This window comes from Ursus arctos, unplaced genomic scaffold (assembly GCF_023065955.2).
Source record: "Ursus arctos isolate Adak ecotype North America unplaced genomic scaffold, UrsArc2.0 scaffold_26, whole genome shotgun sequence".
In the NCBI taxonomy this organism is placed as follows: Eukaryota; Metazoa; Chordata; class Mammalia; order Carnivora; family Ursidae; genus Ursus; species Ursus arctos.
In genome coordinates, this window is record NW_026622941.1 from 17743355 (window position 1) to 17765836 (window position 22482).

At 38.6% G+C, this 22482-nt stretch overlaps 1 protein-coding gene across 11 annotated transcripts in view; it reads left to right on the forward strand.

Annotated features, from left to right (window-relative positions):
• PLEKHA5 (pleckstrin homology domain containing A5) overlaps positions 1-22482 on the forward strand; it is a 241253-nt gene that overhangs the window by 108742 nt on the left and 110029 nt on the right. The window contains exon 4 of one of the 11 annotated variants that reach the window (XM_044385211.3): positions 5872-6096. The exons of 7 other annotated variants lie outside the window; for them this stretch is intronic. In XM_044385211.3, coding sequence (XP_044241146.1) covers positions 5872-5878 — 7 coding nt within the window. In that variant the 3' untranslated portion in view covers positions 5879-6096. Of the gene's footprint in view, positions 1-5871; positions 6097-16203; positions 16578-22482 lie in introns of those variants that run through there. 3 more of the 11 variants (XM_048216868.2, XM_044385208.3, XM_048216870.2) reach the window with 3 other exon arrangements.

Sequence of the window (22482 nt, forward strand, 5' to 3'; positions counted from 1 at the left end):
ATACAAACTAAATACCATAAATAGTACATGTGAGGGGTGCCTGGGTGGCTCAGTCGGTTAAGCGTCTGCCTTCAGCTCAAGTGATGATCCCAGGGTCCTGGGATTGAGCCCTACCTTGGACTCCCTGCCCAGCGGAGAGCCTTCTTCTTCCTCTCCTCCCTGCTTGTTCTCTCTCAAATAAATAAATAAATAAATTTTTTAAAAAATAGTACACGTGATATTCTGATATGGCAGAAGTGGGCAGAACTCTGTTTTAATGGCTTCTCTGGACAAAATTCGACTATTAACTCCTTTTCTCGTGTGCCCATATTGTCAGTGGATGATGGTGCTCTTATTTGGTAGATACGCCAATTGTCTACATTTGGACTAATTTCTTAGTAAGATACCATCCCAAGGAAAATACCTACCTATACCTACTTTTATAACGAAATACTGCCCATAGGAAATTTTTTTAAAAAGAATTTGTTGCAGAAATTTAAACTTAAATGCTTTTCAGATTTAGAGTTTCATAAAATATTCCTAGGTAAATATGACTAACATATGGAATTGTAGACAGTTTACCTCAGTGACTATTTCCGCTTAAAGCATTTTCATAATTATCAGTCAGTATTCTAATAAACTAGAGTTAATATGCTAATCCTTCAAAAGTATATGGCTGCAGGGGTGCCTGGGTGGCTCAGTTACCAGTGTAGTGTGGGAACTCATCTGAGCTTCAGTATGTAGACCCACATTCTAAATCTTAGAACGCTGGGTGGAATGAAGATCCCAGACCGTGTCCAATCAGAAGAACTGTAGAATACCATACTGTATTAAAGCAAGTGGAAATACTGTTGACCAGGATTGATCCAATTCCAATGCACATCTGCCTTCACATCTGTACGTATTTCATATTGCAATTACATCAGTTATTTTTTAATTGCTATAAAGCTCGCATAGCAGAAAATTAGCCATTTTAAGGTGTACAATTCAGTGGCATTTAGTGTGTTCACAGTGGTGGGGAACCATTACCTTTATCTAGTTCCAAAATAGTTCCTTCACCCCAGAAGTAAACCCTGTGCCCATTAAGCTCTGACTCCCCATTTCCCCCTTCCCCTCGGCCCCTGGCAACCACTAATCTGCTTTTTGTCTGTGGATTTACCTATTCCAAGTATTTCTTATAAAAGGAATCATATAGTATATGACCTTTTGTGTCTGCCTTCTTCCACTTAGTATAATGGTTTTGAGGTTCGTCCATGTTGGTAGCATCTATCAGTACTTCTTTTTTTAACGGTTGAATAAATTTTATGTATGTCCTACATTTTGTTTACTCATTCACCTATTGATGGACTGCTGGGTTGTTTCCACCTTTTGACTTTTGTGAATAGTGCCACTAGGAATATCTGTCTACGAATACTTGTTTGAATACCTATTTTCAGTTCTTTGGGGTATATACCTAAGGCTTTATTTGCTAGGTCATGTGGTAATTTTGTGTTTAACTTTTTAAGGAGTCTCAAAACTGTTTTCCATAGCGGCTGTGCTATATTTTACGGTACTGCCAACACTAAATATTTATGCTGGGGTCCTGAACTGACTCTGGGGCTTCCAGATTAAATTCTGAACGATCAGGATTTTTTATTTTTGGGTAACACTAGTGTACGTAGTTTCATGAAGATTTTCAAAGGAAGCCTATGAAAGTGGTCCATTTCTAAAGTTTGTGTTTGAGTTTCCGTAATTTGTTATGCCATTGATCCTCTGGCATCTGAACAGAATTTTTAAGAACAGTGTTTAAAAACTGAACTAGCTGTTGCGTAAATTAAAATATCTATTCTCTTTCCTGTTATATCTTCTGTGTCTAATATGTAACACCTTTGAAATATTTAAGGGATTTAGAAATGAGAGAGTAATGGATACACAGATTGTTTAGAGCAGGAGAACATTGCTGCGTAGTAATTTTCAAGATGTTTTTTATTTGACTGACAGTAATTTCACTGCATAAAAAAGTGGGTTATATCCTTCCAGTTTCCGGTTGGGTACATCTTTTGTTTCTTTTTCTGTTGTGCAGGATTTAAAGTTTTAGCAGCTTAATCTTCCTTCTGTTGCTCATTGTCAGTGTTTTCCAGTCACCTTGTGCACTGAACTGGTTTCTCCATGCTAAATTACATGTTGATTGTTTTAAACATGGTTTCTTAGTTTGTCACAGAATGTGGTGGACCACTGTTGGTGCCTCCCAAACTGCTGCTGCTCTCCACACTTCTTTCCTATAGTAGAGAGTCCGGATTTTGTTCTAATGGATTTTTCTTCCATGTGCTTTGTAAGGTTAGCCTCCCAAGCCTCAGGGTATAAATAATAATCATTTGGTTTTGAAGATTATTTATTTATTTGAGAGACAACAAGAGCAGGGGGAGGGGCGGAGGGAGAAGTGGACTCCCTCCTGAGCAAGGAGTCCCTTGTCGGACTCGATCCCAGGACCCTGGGATCACGACCTGAGCCAAAGGCAGACCCTTAATGGACTGAGCCACCAGGGCGCCCTAACTAATAATTATTATTCTTAGGGAGTTAATCCTATTCTCTATGCCAGTAATTGGTTTAAGGGAAGAACTTCTGTGAAAATTTTCATTTTCTTAAAAAAAAAAAAAAAAAGACACCTAAGATAGAAATTTGTTTCCTTCTTGACTAGAAGAACAGGATACTTGGAGCTGCAGTGGCAGCTGTGAAACAATGAGAGAAAAAAAGTAAGGAAATCACAGAGGCATTACTGAGCTTCTGAATTTGACCAGAGACCGCCCTGCCTCCTCTTGTCACGCGAGATACTATCCTTCATTGTTTGACCCATTTTTTAATTGGACATTCTGTTACTGACAGCATCCTAACTCCTACCAAAGAAAAGATGAGAAGTATTTTGTTAAAATGTGAAAAACCTATTAATATACTTTATAATTCTTACATGTGAAACTCAAGAATTTTATAGGTAGAAAAGCCCAAGACATTTTATTTAAGCTCTTTACATTTACAGTTGAGGTAACTATAGTCCATCATATAAATTATAAATAAAGATGGGGCTTACCTGAAGGGAGAAACAAATCGAAATATTCACTAGTTTTGTTCACATAGACCTATCAGCTACTCAGGCCTATTTTTGCCTGAGAGTAGTTTTGTGGCTCAGAATATAATGCCCAGACCAAACCTGCTGAATCAGGACCTCCTGAGGTTTGGCTTAGTAATGTGTCCTGTAAACCAGTTCTCCCGTGATTCCAAGGCAACCAGTTTTTGAGTTTAGGAACCACTGACCCTAGGGCAAATGTCTAAATTTCTCAATGCTTGGAACTCTAAATACTGCTACCTTTTTTTGCTGATAATAAGTATTTGAATTCCACATGTCAGAAGCTAAATTAATACTAAAACACTGACCGTCAAGGATAAGCAATATGTGTGAAAATACTGTTCTTGGATTTGTTCTTTGTGTTCTCTGCACTGTTTAGCAGCTTTGTGTAGATAGGGCAAATATTTTATAATTCGAGAAAAGGAATTTTTTGTTTTATTTTTGTTCTGTTTTGTGTACCTACTAAGCCACTTTTTCCTCAATACATTGTTTTACTCACGACTCTTGTTATAGAAATAAAACTCAAACTTTTAGGCAAAAGGAGAAATTAAATGTGTTATATACCCAAACTCTATCAATGGCATGGGCGCGGCTGGGCTGGGGCGTGGCAGTAAGGTTTAGAAACAGTGATCCTTTACTCTGCTGGCTGTTCGCTGCTTCTCACTGCTGGTTGGCCTCATTATCTCAGACCTGCTTTCTCCCTAGAGCTAGAACAGTGGCTGCTAGCAGGTCACAGACCCCCCGTCCCCACAGCTTCATCACCCTGAAGAACTCTCTCTTGAATGACTGCTTTGTAACAAGCACTGTGCCAGGTACTAGGAATACCACAAGGAGCCTGAACATCTGAAAATTGTAAGAGTTTAGTGAGTGTGGCTGAGCTGTACACATTCCTGAATTTAGGGACATTGTGATGATACCAACTTAGTTGTCGTTAGTTGTACTAACAACTGTTAGTAACTAGCACTGTAAGTTGGGCAATCTGTTAGGCTCTGATGAGAGTGACCGGACAGTGGTTTAAACACAGAGTAGTTCATCCTCTCAAGTAGAGCGGTCTCAGAGATAGACCTTCCAGGATTGGAATCAGCACTCTGGGTCTTTCCATCTTCCTGTTTCACCATCCTAACACGAGACTTCCTTTGTCAAGATGACTTCATGGACCAAAGTGGCTGTCCTTATATCCAAAAGGAACGAGATCAGAAGAGCAAAAGCATTTATTTTCTAGCTGAACCAGCTTCCTCTAAGCATCCTTTCCAGGGGTCTCACAAGACACTCTTAATTTATAAATCTCTTCGGGTACAGCTCATTAACATTGCCTTAACCTAGTTGCAAGAGAAGCCCAGGAACAGAGTACTTTAGTTGGGAGCATTGCCGCCCTGAAGCTGAGCAAGAAAGGGAGAGTGGGCAGTGTGTCGCAATGACCAGTGTCTCAAGATCCGTAGCTATCAAAGGTTGCCCATATTGAGAGTTCACTGGCAAGTTTTCACTCAAAATCTAAACAGTGGACTCTGGGAAACAAACTGAGGGCTTCAGAGGGGAGGGGGGTGGGGGAATGGGATAGGCTGGTGATGGGTAGTAAGGAGGGCACGTATTGCATGGTGCACTGGGTGTTATACGCAAGTAATGAATCATGGAAGTTTACATCAAAAACTAGGGATGTACTGTATGGTGACTAACATAATATAATAAAAAAATATTATTAAAAAAAATCTAAACGGTAATATGAACTGGAGTCAACCTGTTTTCAAGTTAGTATCAAATCTCACTTTCTTTCATATTCATTTGTTTATTCATTTATTTCATCTCCAGACAGTGGAAGCTCACTTAGATTCCAGCTCAGTGCTTTTATTTATAGAGATGAGGTTGTTAGTATAAGTCCTGTTTTTGTTTTTTTTTTTAAGATTTTATTTATTTATTTATTTATTTATTTATTTATTTATTTATTTGACAGAGAGACAGCCAGTGAGAGAGGGAACACAAGCAGGAAGAGTGGGAGAGGAAGAAGCAGGCTCATAGCAGAGGAGCCTGATGTGGGGCTCGATCCCGGAACGCCGGGATCACGCCCTGAGCCGAAGGCAGACGCTTAACGACTGAGCCACCCACGCGCCCCAGTTTAAGTCCTGTTTTATAGTAAGCAGACTGCTATATAGGAAAGTCAAGTTTCTCAAGGACATAAGTGAAAACTCACCAATCCTCTGCGTCCCTTACAAACTCCTTTGATCATATCACCCTTCTCTCTTTAGTAGCTTTCCATGGCCCATCAGGTGACACCCAGGCTTCTCTGATGGTCACAGCCTTTAGTCCTGCTCTCGACCTTTTCTAAACCGTTGCATTATAACCAGGTCAAACTAATCATCTCACTCTTACTACAGTTTTTTTTCATCAGGACCTTCCTATTTTATTCTCTTCAGATCCTACCCATCCTTTATGGTTCATGCTGACAGGCCATTTACACTTACCTCTGCTTTTTTTTTTTTTTTTTTTTTCCCCCGGAACAATAATAGTTATTACCTAATGAGCTCTAATGTGTCAAATACTGTTGTAAGGGCTTTAATGTGTGCATTCATTTTAAAAAAAAAATTCTATGAGGAAGATACTATTGTTATACCCATTTTAGAGATAACTAAGGCACAGAGAGGTACAATAGTTTTCCTAAGGACTGATCCAAGATTCTAGCATAGGCTTTCTGGTTCCTGGTTATGCTCTTGCATCTCATATTCTAACTTGTATTTTAATTATGTACTTACCCACAACTACTTTGGACATTTCTTTTTCTTTTTTTAATTTTCTCACAGGATCTAGCAAATGCTTCTTCTACAAAGAAATAACGTCTTCGGGGCGCCTGGGTGGCGCAGTCGTTGGGCGTCTGTCTTCGGCTCAGGGCGTGATCCCGGCGTTCTGGGATCGAGTCCCACGTCAGGCTCCTCCGCTGGGAGCCTGCTTCTTCCTCTCCCACTCCCCCTGCTTGTGTTCCCTCTCTCGCTGGCTGTCTCTCTGTCACATAAATAAATAAAATTAAAAAAAAAAAAAGAAATAACATCCTCAATAAATACTTGACTGAATTTAAAAATCTATTAGCAGGGGCGCCTGGGTGGCTCAGTCGTTAAGCATCTGCCTTCGGCTCAGGACGTGATCCTGGCATTCTGGGATCAAGCCCCACATCAGGTTCCTCCGCTGGGAGCCTGCTTCTTCCTCTCCTACTCCCCCTGCTTGTGTTCCCTCTCTCACTGGCTGTCTCTCTCTCTGTCAAATAAATAAATAAAATCTTTTTTAAAAAAAAGATCTATTAACAGTAGTCAAGGAAATTAAATCTCAACCCAGGTTTGTTTTATTTTTATTTATTTTTATTATTTATTTTTTTTTTAGATTTTATTTTATTTATTTGTCAGAGAGAGCACAAGCAGGGGGACAGGTAGGCAGAGGGAGAAGCAGGCTTCCCACCGAGCAAGGAGCCCGACAGGATCCTGGGATCCTGACCTGAGCCAAAGGCAGATGCTTTAACCAACTGAGCCACCCAAGCATCCCTGATTTCTTCTTTTTAATACTGGACGGCAGGGATGCCTGGGTGGCTCAGTCGGTTAAATGTCTGCTTTCGGCTCAGATCATGATCCCAGGATCAAGTCCCACATGGGGCTCCTTGCTCAGCAGGGAGCCTGCTTCTCCCTCTGCCTGCCGCTCCCCCTGCTTATACGCTCGCTCACTCTCTCTCTAACAAATAAATAAAATCTTAATAAAAAAAAAATACTGCATAGCAGTATGTGTAACATTTACAGTGAACTTCCAAAATAAGGTATTTTCATTTAAAAGAAAAAACTTGTGGGCCAAGGGATTTGTACAAATGAGATATAAAAATATTCAAAGATGGGTCTCCTGGGTGGTCCAGTATGTTGAGCGTTCCAGTCTTGATTTATGCACAGGTCATGATTTCAGGGTTGTGAGATCAAGCCCTATGTCTTGGCCATGCCAGGCATGGAGCCTGCTTAGGATTCCCTCTCTCCCTCTCCCTCTGCCCCTCCCCCAGCCCCTTTCCCTCTCTAAAAAAAAAAAAGGAAAAAAGAAATTACCTCTCCTGTGCCAGAAACATATGAGTGTAGAAGTTTGGCAAGTTAAAACCAGTTTTGTTTTTGGTTTTAAGGGCATTCTCCTCATACTAAGGTATGAGGTATGATAAACAAATGATCTTGGTTGGAGTTGTTGCCATAAGACCACCTGTTGTGTTTGTTGTGTTGTAACTGGGGCTCAAGGGTACAAGAAAAGCACCTGGCTCTGGGGCCCCCAGGTAGAACAGATTCGGCCATTTGCCACTGACAAAATCCAAAGGCAAAGAGACACCTGGTGGTGAAACAAGAAAGGAATTTATTTCAGTCAGGCCAACACCAGGAAGACAGCTGACTAATGTCTCAAAGACTGTTTCTGAAGTGCTGAAAATACTTCTGGGTTTATATAAGGAAAGTATGACGCAAAGGTTGGTCGGTACATACAGCTGGGCAGTAACGGTCAGGTCATCATTGTCTTGGGCTCAGTCATGTGGGGTCTTGTTGGCTTTCAGGGCAGTTGTTATTGCTTGAGGGGTAGTTTCATTTCCCATCACAGGATGCTTTGCGTATTGGGTCTTTTGCCTGAGTTAAAAGATATACAGGAAAGAAGAACTTAATTGGTTAGAAAGTACAGACTAAGGTCAAAATGGAGGTAAAGTCATTTTTCAGTGAAATCTCATGATGAGAAAGGGACAACTTAGGAAGTCAGTTGCTTTCATCAAGTCAGTTGTAGATATCAAAGTATGTCTTAGGTCCCAAGGCTATGTCTGGATCCTGAGTCTCCATAATGTATTTTGTCCTGTTCCATGGTAGTAAAACTTCTTTAAAACATGCGTGTTTTCAGAGCGCCTGGGTGACTCAGTCGGTTAGGCATCTGACTCTGCATTTTGGCTCAGGTCATGATCTCAGGGTCATGAGATCAAGCCCCACTAGGGCTAGGGCTCGTGCTCAGTACAGAGTCCACTTGAGATTCTTTCTGCCTCCTTCTCCCTCCCCCAGCTCGCACATGCACCCCCCCCCCCATAAAATAGAATCTTTTTTAAAAATGCATGTTTTCTTGCCTCCTTTCAAGAGAGTAAGCAGGAGTTTCTTATTGAATAAATCAAGCCAACACAAAAAGCAGCTGTTGACTGTAAAAAAACCAAAACAAAGAGCCTGATATTTTACCACTAAAATGAGTTTATTTGGGAGTAGCAGAGGATTGCAATTCCAGACAAGCAGACTATGGCAGACCATAGGAAGTGTGGAGAATAAAGGAGAAGGGGTTGCTCTCATGAAAAAAAGGAGACTGCTGGGAGAGGCTGTTTCACAGAGTTCTGGGTGGTGACAGCTTCTCACCTACTGAGTGTGGCAGTTTCTCATTGGCTGAGCTGTTGCTGGGCAAGGAAAAATTCTTCCTCCTGCTGGGTTATGTAAAGTAAGCTTCCTTCTATTTGGAATGCCAGTGGTGGTGCATGAGAGCTTCGCCTTCAGGGCTTCCTGACTCCATTTTAAAAGAGATTTCTCTATTTATTTTCACAAAACCTTTATAATAGTTTATTTGAAGCCTATTTTTTTGATGATAATGAAACTGGTAACACTGTCATACGTTTGATTTTATTCCTGCATCAAAAATGACTATGTATCTTCCAGGCAGATGGTACAAGTATAGAATTGACTTAGTATTTGGATAATAAATGCTTTGTTAGTAAATCAGGCTCTGTAGTAAACCAGGTAGATTTTATGATTTCTTTCAGAATGAAAATCAATAGATACACAGATAGAATATAAGCCACAAACTATCATTCAAAAATGTATACTCATCCAGATTTGAAGTTAGGACCTAGGCAAGGAAACTAAAGCTTAGCTAAATTTATATTTGTTTTCTTACTCCTGTAACTTGGTTGTTGACTTATTGTATCGTATTCATCAACATGTTCTTGAGTCTGCATTTTTTTATTTTGCTAGAATTTCAATTTTATCTTTCATAAACACAAGTACTTCCAAATCCAGTTTCCTATTAGTTACCATTGCACATTTAAGTACTAAAGTAGTAAATTTAAAGTTCTCCGCATACATTTGTTGCACACGTACACTTTGACTTGGAATTTTTCTGGAATTGTAATGGTTAAAGTAAAAATGTAGTTAAAGATTCCAGAACCGATTAAAAAATTCACCACTCCAAATTCCAGGTTTTTTCTTATCGAGTGAAATCATCTTCAAGCATCCAGAGATGAGTTCAGATATTCAAAGGAGCTATAAATATAACCAGACATCTCACCTATAGCTCAGAAGTTGATATGTCATATGATAATAGGAGAAGGGAAGAAAGATTATCAGTTTAATAGCCACATTATTGTGCCTCTTAGATGTATCTTTCACTTTGGTTTGTATTTGCTTGTATGATTGAACTTATTAGAATTAGTCTATTCTCCATGGGTATATACCTTCTGTTTATAGTGCAGATTAGTTTATATACATCCCTATTGGCAGATTCTTTGAGATATAAGTGTGCATGACTGCATATTTTGTCAGTTATGCTAATTGTTCCTGATATATAGTACTGGAACTACCTGAGTGAGGGAGATTGAGGGAAATCTCTCTGAAGACTTAACATCTGAGCTGGACCTAAATCCTATAAATTGATGAGATACACGGGTTATGACAGTTCAGAAGGAGGAAGTTGTGACTGTCAATCTCACACAAAAAATGGACAGAATTTAGAAAGGATTGGAAGAAATAAAGGGAGTATAAAATGGCTAAGTCATCATCTTATTAAACTGGCCTTCAAGAGCCAAACTTGTTAATCAATGACCTGAGAACTGTGTATTTTCAAATTAGAAGGCCCTGAGTCCTGTTAGCAAGCAAGTATATTTTAGTAGCTAGCTACCACTCTCTGGGGAAGAAGATTCTAGTAGTATGAAGGACTTTCATTATGATTGGTCCCTTCCTAAGCAGGTGTTTATGGGTTAATTTGATTCTTAAATCATTCAGCTGTTCCAGTTTTTCTAGGAGTTTGCTGTGCTGTGAAATTTCAGCTCTAATAGAAAACCAAGATAATATTATAGAACAACCCTTGAACATTTCTTGGGTAGTAAATTGAGAATATTTGAACTGCTAATGTTGGTGTTGTTAGCCTTAAAAATAGAAACTGCCAGTTATTTTACCAACAAAAAATGAGTTTATTTGGGGGTAAAAGAAAATTGCAATCCAAGACAAACTAGCTGCAGAAAAACCCAGCAACAAAGGAGAGGTATGCTCTGTTGGGAAGGGTATTATAAACTAAAAGTCAATTGGAGCAACCCAGGAGTTGGCAGTCTGTGGCTTTTCATTGGCTGAGCTGTTGGAGTTAGTGGGGAGAGATAAAGCCTCTCTTCCTCTGCTGGAATAGTAGAATAGTATTCACATGCAAGGTCAAGTCGATTTGTCCAAGGTCCAATTCTTGTCAGGTCTGCAGTGGACCAGGAGTCATAGTGTAAGTGAGCCCTCATGCTCAAACTATAGACCTTAACAGTTAAAACCAGAAAGAGACAAGACCACTTAACTCATGCTCTAACTGCAGCCCATTGTTCTTATTTCTTTCTTATTATTCTGTTCTTATTGTCACACTTTCTTGAGGCACTGATGAAGATGTTTTGCAATGACCAGAACATTATAGCCACCAGAGACCAGAAAAGCTCTGGTAGCAGTAGAATGCCTAGAAGACCACAACCACCCAGCATGTCCCCTTACCCGCCCATGATCATTCGCTGAACACACACCCACCCCCACCCAGGCTCCCTGCCTGCTGTCTTGCACGTATCCCCACCCGCAGCCTCTCCTTGTAAAACCCTAAGTGTCGGGGAGCTTGGGTAGCTCAGTCGGTTAAGTGGCCCACTCTTGGTTTCAGCTCAGGTCATGATCTCAGGGTCTTGAGATCAAGTCCTGCTTTGGGCTCCATTCTCAGAGTGGAGTCTGCTTGTCCCTCTCCCTCCCCTGCTACCCCTTCCCCTGCCTGCTCTCTCTAAAATAAATAAATAAAATCTTTAAAACTCTAGATGTCCATCTTGTTGGTGGAGGTTGGTTGTTAAGGCTTGAGCCTGCCACCTTCCCTGTCTGCCAACACCTGAAATAAATTTCTCCCTTTTCTCTTTCCAAACACTCGTCTTTTGAGTTATTGGCTTCTCTTGCAATGGGTTTGTCCGAATTTGTTCATCAACAGTGTTGGCAAACCCAGCCAGGAGCTGTGCTTTCAATTTTTCCAGCCTCCTCAGGATTCCATGGGATGGAGCAGTTGACCACAGTGCACCAGGTCTTACCCATTCGATTCCGGAAATGGTGACTGTGATAGATCATTCAGTAACAGTAGGGCATGAGAGCTCCCGGTGCCAAAACCTCCTGACTCCATTTTAGTGAGGATTCCCATTACTAATTTGCACAGTATCCAATGATGATAACTAAGTTAGTGTTTAGAAGTTGTTGGCCCAGCATTCACATTGACTGTCTCCTTGGTGGTACGGTTTGTTTTTATACTGAATTTCAAGTTTTATAGTGCTTACCTGTGCAGTGAATTTGTGGGACATTTGAGATCCCTCTCAAGCTATCATTGGGTTTGAGTTTAATTTCTGTGAGTTGACTTACTCTCTGCCTGGTTACCAGAAGATAGTAAGGATATGTGAGAGAGATACACTGTATTTGTGAATGACTTTTAATGTATTTTTGTAATTAGTGCTATTTTGGTGTTTTCTCTTTAAGTCATGAAGATATGGTGTGAAGCCAAAATAAATGAATTTGGAAATTTGGGAGAAAGGAAAAGGAGGCTGTTGGTATTCTTACTTTACTTTTGTGTACCTTTGCATTTGAGTATTGTATTGTAATAAGTGTAAGACGTATATTTGGTCTTTGCTCCTGGTTCCTGACACAAAGCTCCTCAAAACCCGTGGAATTTCCTGAGTAATAAGAGTGCCTTTTTGAGCTTAAACTATTGAGGTGATTAAGAGTGGGGACCCTAGATAGTCTCAGGATGGGGCTGGTCACCAGAAAGACCAAATGATTAGAACTTTCAGCCCTACCCACTGACCTCAGGGAGAGGGAAATTGAGGGAGTCCATACTGCAGATTAAGCACCATAGAAACTCTTGAACAATAAGAGTTGATGAGCTTCCAGGCTAGTCAACACATCTACTTGCTAGGGAGGGTGGTGTAGCCCAATTCCATAGGGACAGAAGCTCCTGTGCTCAGGACCCTTCCAAACCCTGCTCTATGTACCCCTTCATCTGGCTATTCAACTATATCCATTATAATATCTTCTATAAGAAATTTTTAAACGTAAGTAAATGTTTCTGTGATTTCGTGAACCGCTCCAGCAAATTAATCAAAGCTGAGAAGGGGGTGTGGGAATCTCCAGTTTATACCCAGTGGGTCAGAAGCGCAGGTAACAACCTGGATTTAAGATTGCTATCTTAAGTGAAGGCGGTCTTGTGGGTCGGAGCCCTTACTTAACCTGTGGGTTCTGGGACATCTCCAGGTACATGGTGTCAGAATTGAGTTCAGTGCTTAGTGGTGTTGGAAAAAAACACACATCAGAAACATGCATTTGTGGTCTTTTCATTATACTAGTATTTTTCTGATCTGAAAGATCTGCATTATTGACCTAGGAGATAAAATCAGTAATCACCTGATGGAACATTTGAGTTCTTTCTGTTCTCTAGCACTGTTAGTATATGGAAAAGAGATTGGTAGATCTGTTTCTTACCCATTAAGAGGACTTCTCCTTTGGTGTTAATGATGAGTAAATTGGCACCAAATTATGGAGACAGTTGTGTGCTGGATCAAGTCGTTTGGACTTCAGCTTGTTTTGCAGAAGGACGCTAGGAACCAGGTTACATAAGTTAAGATCAAGAGTGGCATTTCTAAGAAGTGAGTAGTCAAGAGTTTTAAATGCCACTGAGAAGTTAAAAGAAATGAAAAATGATAGTCCTCACAAACTGAATCCTTAGTCATTATCATGAACATCCCTAAAGAATACACTGAAACACATCATTTGGTGGTGAATACTTTGGAGGCCTTCATTGGACTTTTCTTCTGTGGCTTTTTAATGAAGCATTCCCTATAGCATAGAGATACATGAAAAGAGAATCAGGATTAATTTAGATTTAGGATTTCCTACTGATTTAAAGAAGTTTACTAGCTCTGACGTAGTAGTGGGGCATACATCTACTGTCTGCCTCAGCTTCTTTTCCTAAAACATGGTTTGGGCAGTATTGAGAAAGCTAAACTGGCTATCACTGACATTAAGGAAAAGCAAGGCAGAATCTTATAAGGCATTTGGGAGAATTGCCTTTTTGGTATGTGCATTTTTTTTTTTCCTTAAATGAATAGTTTCTCTGTTAATTGGGCACCTTATGTAGGTGTAAAATTTAGATTTCATCTTAAATTTGTACTTTTACAACTACTGCTGCCTCTAACTGAAATCTCCTCTTGAAATAGTTAGGCCAGCTGTCATTTACTTTGTTAAGCCTTTTCCAGATTCCCCCCAGGCATTTAGCCACTTCCTTTTCAGTGCTCTGCAAATCAGGTTATGTTATAATGATCTGTTTACAGCTCTCTTTTCCCTATTAAACTGTCCATTCCAAGCCTTGAGAGGAGGGACCTTCTCTTATTCCCTCTTTTTCCCTGTGGAAGTCCTTGTAAGCTGTGGGTGGGTGGTGAGGGGGCCTGAGCCTCCCAGGTTCTAGAGAAATAGTGCAAGGTGCTGGTAACTTCATAAACCAAACACTTGGTCGACTTGTTAGTTCTCAGTATTCCTCTTAATCTTCGGAATCTTGACAGATCTCTACTGCTTCGTTACTGTTTTTCTCCTGGCCGCCATATGCAGATCCACCATGTCACTGATTCTACAAACATAGTACAGAAATGTCTGCCTTTGCATAGGATAGTTTTATAACATCTACAGCAATGAATACACCTAAACCAGATCTGCTAGAATAATCTAAAACTTCCTTCCTAGTATTTTTAGAGGTGTTTTGTTATAACTAGCCTGATAATGAGAACAGTAGAAGACGTTATTATTTAATAGAAGGTTGGTTTGGTTTGGGAGTAAGGCTCTGAGAAGCTTAATATATTTTAATCTCCATATCCGTTTATAGGTTGTTACAATTTGTGTCAGTTTAAAGGGGGCCGTGGCTCAGTTGGTTAACCGTCTGCCTTCAGCTCAGGTTATGATCCCAGGGTCCTGGGATCGAGCCCCAAGTCGGGCTCCCTGCTCCGCCGGGGAGCCTCCTTCTCCCTCTCCAGCTCCCCCTGCTTGTGCTCTCTCTCTGTCAAATAAATAAAATCTTTATAAAAAATAAAAATAAAGATAAAGGGTGCTATGGAACTTTTAGAACTGTGGGAAAAATTGTTGACTTTGATGTTTTCAAGAATGGGTTTTGTTTTCTTTCTTTGTATAAGACGTTTAAACTGAACATAATTGAGACTAGCAAAATCTTCACTTTGAAAAAATGGGAAAGATCATGAATCACTACTTTTCTAAAACATATGCAAACCCTTCTGGTTATAGCAAACTGTGTTGGCTTGCTTGTCTGTATTTCAGACTACATGATGAAACAATTTTGTTTTCTCAACTTGAGATGCTATTTTCAATTTTTGCTATAGCAGTTTCATATGAAAGGAGTGTTGTAGCGCCAGTTATGTTACATGCTAGATTTAGTTGTAAGACAACTCAACTTACATTGAGGTAACTGAACATTTTTATGACATTAGCATTCCTACAAGATATTTACAATATATCTTGTAAAATGATTTGTTCATGTACTCATTTAAGAATCACCATTTTGGGAAAAGGGCATGAAATGCAGAAGAACTGTGGTTGGCCATTAGATATGAAATACATTTAAGTAAACACTTATTATGTGGTAGGCACTGTTCCAGTTGCTTGTGTAATTTTTCTCATATAATTCTCACAAAAATCCCATGAAGATTAAATTGTTATCTTTATTTTCTGTATAAGGAAATGAGGGCGTACAGAAGCAAAGTAACTTGCCAGTCCCCAGGGAACTGTTGAGAAAAAGAGCTTGACTCCTGTCTCTGATTGCAGAGCCAGGTGCTTGTGACCGTGAAGCTGAACAGCCTGCCGTGTGAATGAGCGTATGAAGAAAGGCATAATATCATTTGCACTTAAAACACAAGCACACGTGTGCAGTTAGAACCGTGTGATAGCATGTATTTTCTATTAGATTTGTAAAGAAGAAAAGTAATTGTCAATACCCAGTTTGTGGGGAAAGGAGAAATTTAATGCATTGAGATACACAAATTTTTACCTCTTTTTGGAGGACAAAGCATGTAAATGTTGAAAATGTGCACATGATTTGACCTACCCATCCCACTTCTAAGAATTATCCTGCACAGCTAAACACAGGAATGCACAAAGATGTTTGGCCAGTGATATACATTTATTATTTGTAATAATAAAAAAATTATAACAAGTGTCCAGTAGGAATCAGGTTTAGGTAATTGTGATGGGTAGCCATCAAAAAAGGAAAAGTTAAGAATGTATTTATTGACATGGGAAACTGTCCATGGCATATTGTTGAATGAAAAGAGCAGGTTGCAAACAACATATATAGTTTGATTTTTTTTATATTGAAATATGTTTATATATACAAACTCTGGTCTGCCGGAAAGTATACAACTGCTGTGTTTACTGCTAGGAGGTATAATTTCGTGATCAAATATATAGGCAGTAGAGACACTCAATCTGGGTTTTGAATCCTGATCAGTCTCTTAATAGCATTGTTCCATAACTACTCTGTGTCTCAGTTTCTTCCGTAAAATGAAGAACTTACTTATATTACTGCATTATGAGGCTCAGATGAGTTTGTAAAGTCATTGACATAGTAAGTGATCAAGAAATCTAAGCAGCTATTATCATTTCTGGGTGGTGGAACACCAGGCAATTTTAACTTTATGCCTTTTATTGGTTGAATTTTTGAAATAAGTACGTACGAACTTTGGGAGCAACAACAACAAAAAAAATGTTTTTAGAGAAGTCGTTTAAATTGGTATGCTTACAGTTTTAACAGGAAACGTCTCTTTATTTTGAGCTAAGGTTATTTAAAATTACTCATGAAATGTTTTCTTCAAGAGCTGTTTGCAGCCGTATATGCTGATATTTTACCCTATGCTGTATGCCAACTTTAAAGGGAATTGAAATCGTATTTCACTCTTACGGCTGGAAGGCGTGCATAATCACAACAGAGTCTTCCTGGAGAAGCTGCCTGAATTTGCGGCTGCAGTGACATGTTGGTGCGTGACGTCAGTCTGGTGTCAGACTTGCAGAGTGGCAGGCCGTCCTGACAGCCCCAGTGCATTTCCTTAGTGCTTAGTCCCCACAGTGCTCATTTGGGAGCAGCTCAAAGACAAAGGAGTTGAGTCTCATTTTTATTCCAGTATCCTTTTTGCCTGTAGTTAAATGTCTGTTCACAAATGTAATTTTGATGAAGGCTGGTGAGTAATTCTTGTTACTCTTAATCTATTTATGTATTAGTAATAAGTCATGGCTAAATGAGCATTAGGACTTTTTTCTCAGATAATGATCCTGTGGTAAACAATCTTTGTAGCCCTAGTGCCAGGCACAGTGTCTAGTGCATAAAATGGACATAAATGTCTCTATAACCGCGGTATTGTGTTTTTGTAAAACTATAAATACTGTACATCGTTAGGTTTTCAAATGACTTGGGCATTTTAAAATGTGATCTTCCTCTTGGTCTCTCCTTTACTTTAGCTACGTAAATGCATAGTAGTTGCATATTGCTTTAAAGCCTAAAGATTTTAATTAAAAATTTTTACATTTATCTTGTTTAACTTACTCGGAAGAGAAGCTTGTATATTTTTTTTTCCTTAAAGAGAACTAAATGAATAATTCTCAGAAATTCCTGTGGAGATGTTAACAGTATTCATTACATAATGTTTTTATTAAAATGTATATTAATACTAGTTTAAACTAACAGTTGGTTGAAGCTGCTGTTTATTTAAGTTAATTATTTGGGCTGTTTCAGTAATGATTCAAAAATAGGAATCCTCATTAACCTAAAATTTGAAACCAGTATAATGGTAGGAGATTATTATAGACAACATTTTGGCATTTAAAGAAATAAAGTTACTACTGCCATTGGTTATAAAAGCTGGGCAACGTGCCTTTAAAGATTTATTTCTTATTAACAATATTTATGTTTCTTTGAGTTTTACTGTATATTGATTTAGTTGTTTTGAAGCCATTAATTTAAGGAGATTAGATTGGGAAAGACTTTCTTTGTATGTAGCTTTTTTGCTTATAACTTTCTTCTCCATTTTGAGAAGATGGATGATATTTTAATTTCATACTATTTGTATGGTACAAACAAGCCTTTAAAGTCTTTTACATTTTGCCATTTCTGGTATAAGTCTTTTTACGCGGGTTCAGTAGCAGTCTTATGATTTCAAGGTTTTTTTAGAATTTTCAAACAAAGTTTTCTCTTCAAGAATAGGCACTTTATACTTTTTAAATCTAGTTGAAGATAGGGCAATATGGAGGTTATTAATATTTTAAATATTTTCACATCAGTTTTCTGCAACTAACGAATTAAGGCACCTGTACATATTTTCTGTGTGAATTACATAATTGAGTATTGAAAGGAAATTATCTGTCATCTTTTTATTTTTGAATGTAAAAAATATCAAATTTGAGGAATTTGTTATCACTGCCTCATATGTGACTCCTGGTATACATTGTACTTCTACATGTGGAAGCATAGAAATATAGAAGCAGGGTCTCAAATTCATTTTATTTGACATGATGGCCTTAATTCAAGATTCACAGTTTTTTCCCTTTAGTTGCAAAATTTTAAGCTAGAAGCTGAAAATTCTGCCCAAAGCCAGAAAATTTAAGTATATGGAGAACTCATGAGTATTTTTATTCCCTTTAAAAACTTATCTTGAACCCACTTAAAATATTTTAACGTGTTTTTAAAATAGCTTGTATTTTAAACTTAATCAGGAAGTTACTATTAACGATGAATTGGAATATATTCAGTATACGTTTTAAACAAAGATGTTTTTGAGGTATTATGACATCAGAGGTCATTGGCCTAAATGCTGCTAAAGTTCAAGCGAAGGGAAGTTACTTAAACTTCTTTGTATGAACAGGAAATTAAATCTAGCCAAAAGCGGGGGAGGGGGGAGGGGGAGAGGGATGAGCAGAACTGCAGGGGAAAATAACCTGAAATTGACATGAAAGTTTTACTGAAGTCTAAGACAGCAGAGAATAAAGTACTTGTCTGTTTTCTAATGGAAAAGTATAATCGTGCTATTCTTTTTTGAAATTTAGCTTAGTAAAACTCAGATAAAATCGTGTCCTTTAAGCTAATAGTCATGAGCCATGTATTGTGTTCTAGTGGTGTACAGTACAAAATCTGTGCATCGTAGATGCTTAGGAAATATTTGACGATGAGTAAATGAATTGATTAAGCAAGTTAAATGAATGAGGAGACTCCCTTGATCCTTGTATTGGAGAGATTTCATTTTCACTGTGATGATGAAAACCTTCTAGTTATCAAACCAACTAATAGGGTACCATAGCCTAGTAGTCTGTTAGAAAGAAATGTGTCTCTGGGGTACAATACTGTCGTCACCATGGCCAGCAGTGGCCACTGGATTTCACTGGTCGCTCTACTTACTGTCTCTGCTGTAGGAAGTGGGCCTTACCCTGCCATTCTGGGTCAGATTTCTGTCCCACTCCCACCTCATCTGTAAGTGAGAAATTTCTCACTATTCAGGGATAATGATTTGTTCACTAAAGGGAGCCTTAATTAAGTGCTGTGTGCGTCACAGAAGTGCATTGAACCTTTTCAGAGTTAAAAAAATATATATTTGCTCCTAAGAGTGAAAGAGGTACATTGCTTCAAAACTTATATAGTAAATGTTTTATATGTAAGTGTGTTGTTACTCAAAGCTTAGATTTTCTGCCCCATTTCTGTACCCCCTCCTTTCAATCTGTACTAAATTCTAGCCACATCTGACTGCTGATCCTGAGGCTCAGGTCAATGGCAGCCACTTCCGTGACATCTCTGCTCTTCCCCTTGCTAAGCAAGACCAAGCCCAAATCGGCCTCCCCTTTGTATTTTGATTTTGGTTCTATTACTCTTCCTGTGTGTTTGTTTGTAATGTTATTAAGTCTTTGTCACCAGTACCTGTCTCATATTGAATAAAGTATTTAAGTTACACAAAAGTACAGCCATTTTGAAAGAAAAGCTTTGTTTGTTTGTTTACAAAATCTTTGTTTCATAGAGGTATCATTTGACTTATTAGTAACTACCTTTTTGTTCTTGAAGTGATTGTTCAGATAAAGCTCATGTAGTATCAAAATGACTAAACACTATGCAATGAAGAAGAGTAAAGTTCAGCGATGACTGCCTTTTTTTTGTTTGAGTTGAACTATTCTGTCAATTTGACTATTGGGAAGAATGTCATCTACAATAAAATAAACTGGATCTTGAAATTATGTGATTCTTTATGCGTAGGTTAGAATTAGGTTAATGTTTTAAAGTGGTATATGACCACATGCAGAAGAGATAGTGCTTAAATTCAACTTTTTCTAATTTTTGTTTGCTTCCTTACCAATGATATAGTAAACTTCTATTTAATGCCTGTTACAATGAAACATTAGTAATTGGCATTCATTAGGGGATAGTAGAGTTGCCTGAATTAATGCAATTCATATATATATATATATAGCCACATTATTTCTTTTAAATGCTAAGAATATTCTGACTACCAACACGTTTCTGAGTTGGAGTTCTGTTTAGTTTTATTTTAAAACTCCATTGGACTTTTGCAAATAAAACTTTTTTATACAAATGACTGTAATTTTTTTAAAAAGTGTTCTTTTAAACCACTATAATATCCCGTTAACACTTTTCCCCCCTTATGTAGTGTTGCAAGTGCTTTTTTGCATAGATTATTCAACAGTAAACTTTAACCTTAGATTATCAGGTTCTTCATTCATTATAGTCTTTTGCAGATCACTCTACTTCACATTTAAGACAGAGCAGAGAGCTAGCAACTTCGTAAAGCAAGGAAGGAAGTGATATCATTTTAGTTTTCAAGAAATCTCTCCTTGCATATTCAAGTTTAGCTAAGGTTCATTGAGTACTTTGTTAGGTCCAGGTAATGTAGCTTCATGCTACCAAGTACTTTATTCTTTCAAAAGTCCTATGGGGTAGGGTTTGTTATTTGTTTTTTGGGTTTTGGTTCCCATTTTACAAAAAAAAACACTTAAGGTTTAGTGAGGAGGATGTTCTAAATAGGAGAGAGCCTAGTTAAAAGGAGGTGACTCTGAATGCTGTTAAAAGAGTCTTGGGGACATAAAAGTCATCACTGAGGGGCGCCTGGGTGGCACAGTGGTTGAGCGTCTGCCTTCGGCTCAGGGCGTGATCCCGGCGTTATGGGATCGAGCCCCACATCAGGCTCCTCCGCTAGGAGCCTGCTTCTTCCTCTCCCACTCCCCCTGCTTGTGTTCCCTCTCTCGCTGGCTGTCTCTATCTCTGTCAAATAAATAAATAAAATCTTAAAAAAAAAAAGTTATCACTGAGGGCAGTGATGGAGATGTCTTCAGTTGTGTATTCTCATAGGGTAATTTCTGGGTGGCAACCAGAAATGTCACCTTCTTGAATGCTTGGCAGGAAATTACTTTGGTGGGTTACCGTGTGTGTTCTAAGAATCATATTTCTGTTCTAACCATTAAGTGCCATTTAACCTTCCCATTTAAAAGCTTCTTAAGAGTCACTCAAGTGACTTAGGGGTGAAAAAATTATCTACATTATTTTAGGTATTTTTGCTTATATTGTAATTTATCAAATGATCTAAAACGTAACTGTGCCAAAACACTCAGAATATGTAGCACTTATTAATGTGATAGGTACATTTTGTTTATAACTAGCATGGAGTTAATTGAATTATTCTTGCATTATTTCCAAAATTATTTAAAATCTATTAAAAAGTGTTTATAGATTGTAAATGAATATGTTGGTTTGATTTGAGGTTTTGTTTAAAAGGTGATTTAGAAATTATAAATAACTCAGAACTAAAACAGGTGAATTTGTATGTAAGCCTTGTATTTTTAATTTTTCTTTATTGTTCCTAGTCTAGAATAATGCTTTCATCTTTGTACTTGCAGCATTACATCATGTTCATATTTTCGCACTGAGAAGAGCAAGATTTTCAGTTCCTTCGGGGTGCTTTTGTAAAACCCAGGCTTTACAATTGCTGCTATTTGTACTTAAATTCTTGGGTACCTATAATTGGCAAATGTGAGGCAACATCTAGGATTATGTTGTGATAATTTTGTCTGAGCATCTAAGAGTGGAAAATGATTGTGAAGCCTTAGAGAATAGGAAGATAGAAATGAAATGGGGAGTCTAAAATTAAATTGGGATTGAGAAGGGTTTCATTACTGTTCTTCAGACAGACATGGTCTTAGGGTGATGGTAGGCAGTGAGGCAGAAGGAGGCAGGAAGAGGAGCCGTGAGGGAGGCTGTGTGTCTCTGGTCTGTGGAAGAGGGGAAGGACCTCTAAGGAAAGTATAGTGTTTTGTTTTAGTACCATTGGGCAGAAACAGAGATGTAGGGCAGGACTGAAAGGTCTCTTCGGCTGGGATAAGATCCAGGGCAGGAGCAGCTGTTGAAAGGTGGGGATCTGAAAACGGTACCGCTCAGGCCTTGGGGCTGCCTCTTCCTCACCTTGTCGCTGTATGACTTCTGACGACTTTGTAAATGCTATGAGCCTCAGTTTATTCATTTATAAAGTGAAGGTAGTAATACCTCCAAGGGTCTATGTGAGGATCCATTGTCACGTTTTGAGTACAGGTGTGACAGCCACGTGTGTGAGCCGCACTCACTGTTCTGCTTAAGTGGTAGCAATTGTGAAGATGACGATTTTAATACTTACTGCTGGAAGTGAGGATGAGCGAGGTACTCACACCTGAGAAATCCTTTCTTTTTTAACCACCCCTTTCCTCCCCCCAAAATAGGAAATGATCCATCTTCTAAATGATGAGAGGAGAATGGAGAGCAGAAGATTAAGAGTTAAGACCTTAGGAGATGGTGGGTAAATGAATCACTGAGGTTTGAGCAGGATGTCTGGAAGCAGTTAGTTCTAAGTTAAAGGCAAATGGCATTTAGAACGAAATGCGGGGAAAGGAAATATATACTTTTCATGTTTTGCAAAAAAAAAAAAAATTACAACCTTTTAGATTGCTAACTCAGTGGTTATTTCTTCACATAACTAAGGTTCGAGAACTGAGTCTCTCTCTCAAGAAAGGCAGGGCACTTGTAGTGTTTTTCTTTTGTTCTTAAAACATTGCCTTTAACTGTAGGCA